This window comes from Aplysia californica, unplaced genomic scaffold, assembly GCF_000002075.1.
Source record: "Aplysia californica isolate F4 #8 unplaced genomic scaffold, AplCal3.0 scaffold00389, whole genome shotgun sequence".
Classification (NCBI taxonomy): Eukaryota; Metazoa; Mollusca; class Gastropoda; order Aplysiida; family Aplysiidae; genus Aplysia; species Aplysia californica.
Genome location: NW_004797659.1, coordinates 248,626 through 250,976, shown reverse-complemented (window position 1 = coordinate 250,976; position 2,351 = coordinate 248,626). Strand labels below are relative to the sequence as shown.

The following is a 2,351-nucleotide window of genomic DNA, read 5'->3' as shown; positions in this document are numbered from 1 at the left end:
AAAAAAATTTTTTTTTGTGTGTCTGCTTCCCCCCGCCATGTATGTATGTATGTATGTGTGTCTATTTGTGTTTAGTCTAAGTCTATAGTGCGTGAGTGAATAGGCGCGTGTGTACGTTTTTTTTTGGGGGGGGGGAGAGAGAGAGAGTTGGGGGGGGGGGGGTTCGAGTATATATCATGTCTACCTGATGGGATGCTGCATTTCATTCATCCTCATGTAGCCAGTGTTGACCTACCAAATGATTACATTTGTGTCACTTGGAAGAGACGGGGGTTGGGATCTCTTATATCTATCAACATCATAGAGAGAAACAGATCAAATTTGAACCCCCCCCCCCTCTAAGCAAAGAAACAAACTGACTGACTGACTGACTAACTAACTAACTAACTAACTAACTAACTAACTAACTAACTAACTAACTAACTAACTAACTAATTAACTAAACAAACTGCAGTAACAACAAAACCCCAAAACATAAACAAAAATAACAACATTAACAAAAATGTTTAAAATTTAAAAAAAAAACAAAAAAACAAACAAACTAGCCACGGTCGAAGCTAAATGCGCCTCAACTCTCATCAACGAAAATGATACATGTAGGCTAGCCTATAACTTTCAAGCTCCGGATCTCGTGAAATGTGGAATAACGGACATATTTCGCCAACAACATCATTATAATATTATTCTCCCTGCAATCCCCACAGGGCACATCACGGAGTCTGAACGGCTCCACATTTCTCGACCTTCAGATCATCACCAACACTGACGTGGAGGCTGCCGCCGCCTTCTTCACCGCCTACTCTGTGGGCTTTCTGATTGGCTCAATTTTTAGTGGCGTCATCAGCAAAAAGGTGGGTGAATTTGTTTTAATTAATAATAACGAGATTCAACCGTGGCTGGGTGACAAGTTAACGTCATTGGCTCAATTCTCAGTGGCGTCATCAGCAAAAAGGTGAGTGAGTTTGTTTTAATTAATAAATAATAACCTGATTCAACCTTGGCTGGGTGATACGTTAACGCCATCATCATTGGATGTGATAATTATACAAGTATTAAATCATCAATCATCAATGCCTTTCACCCCTGGCAGGGTATAGGCCACATACAAGCTCCTTCCATTTATCTCTGTCCTGAGCCATCCTTCCAAGCTTGTTCCAAGTGAGCTTCATTTCTCTCATGTCCCTTTCCACGCATCTCCTCCATGTTTCCCGTGGCCTACCCCTGCCTCGTGCTCCTTGTGGGTTCCACTGCAGTGACTGTCTTGTGATGTTTCCGCTGGGCTTTCTTAAGGTGTGTCCCATCCATCGCCACTTTCTTAGTCCTATTTCTACTTCTATATCCTTTTGTCCTGTCCTTTCTCACAGTTCTTCATTTCTTATTCTATCCTGCCACTTAATTCTTAGAATACTCCTCATACATCTGTTGATGAAAGTCTGGACTTTATTCAGTACTGTCTTCGTTGTCTTCCAAGTTTCGCAGCCGTAGAGGAGCACAGACTTGACGTAGGTATTAAATACGTCAAGATTATAATGTATATCGAATACAGTCAAATATAATTCTTGACATATTTAATATGTTCTTCACATATTGAACAGATTGTATTTAGTATGTCAAGAAAGTGAATTTGAATGCGTCAAGGATATATTATACAGAATATGTCAAGAATATATTTTGTATGTCAAAAATATAAACTGAATAGTCAAAATATTGAATATAACAAAATGTACAGTAGGTTGAGAAAACATTATATTATAATTTATATTGAGAATTGCAAGATAACGTTGATTAACTAAGAATATAGTGTAAAGCGCATAGAGCCTGCTGTTGAGTGGGGATATGCGCTATACAAATGCTATCTATTATCTATTATCTATTATTATTATTATTATGCAAAGAATTGAACAAGAAGGAAGAACTTAATTAGCTCATCTCATACTTGTGCTGACTGAACTGCAGAAAGTATAAGAGTATGTACCTAGCTTAAGATTATAATTGTTTATATTGCTTCTCATTTATATCATGCATGTGATTGTATGCCTGCGTGTGTGTGCATGTTTGAGTACGTGTTAACATGTGTGTGCATGTTTGTGAGTGTGTAAGTGTGTATGTGTGTGCGTGTGTTTGTGTGTGTGTGTGTGTGTGTGTGTGTGTGTGTGTGTGTGTGTGTGTGTGTGTGTGTGTGCGTGCACGTGGGGAAACACCAAACCAATGTGCCAGGATCTGGACAAAAAAGAAGTACCTTATCTTATCTTATCTTATCTTATCTTATCTTATTTTGGAAAATATATGCGCTATGCCCATACCATGCGCACAAACAAAAACTAACGCCCCATACCCTTTCCCACCCCCCC

General features: G+C 38.9%; 1 protein-coding gene across 1 annotated transcript in view; it reads left to right on the top strand.

Moving 5' to 3' along the window:
- LOC101846897 (sodium-dependent glucose transporter 1A) overlaps window positions 1–2,351 on the top strand; it is a 12,727-nt gene that overhangs the window by 4,128 nt on the left and 6,248 nt on the right. Inside the window, exon 2 of the mRNA XM_005103765.3 lies at window positions 705–851. Within this exon, the coding sequence (XP_005103822.1) occupies window positions 705–851 (147 nt within the window). The remainder of the gene's footprint in view (window positions 1–704; window positions 852–2,351) is intronic.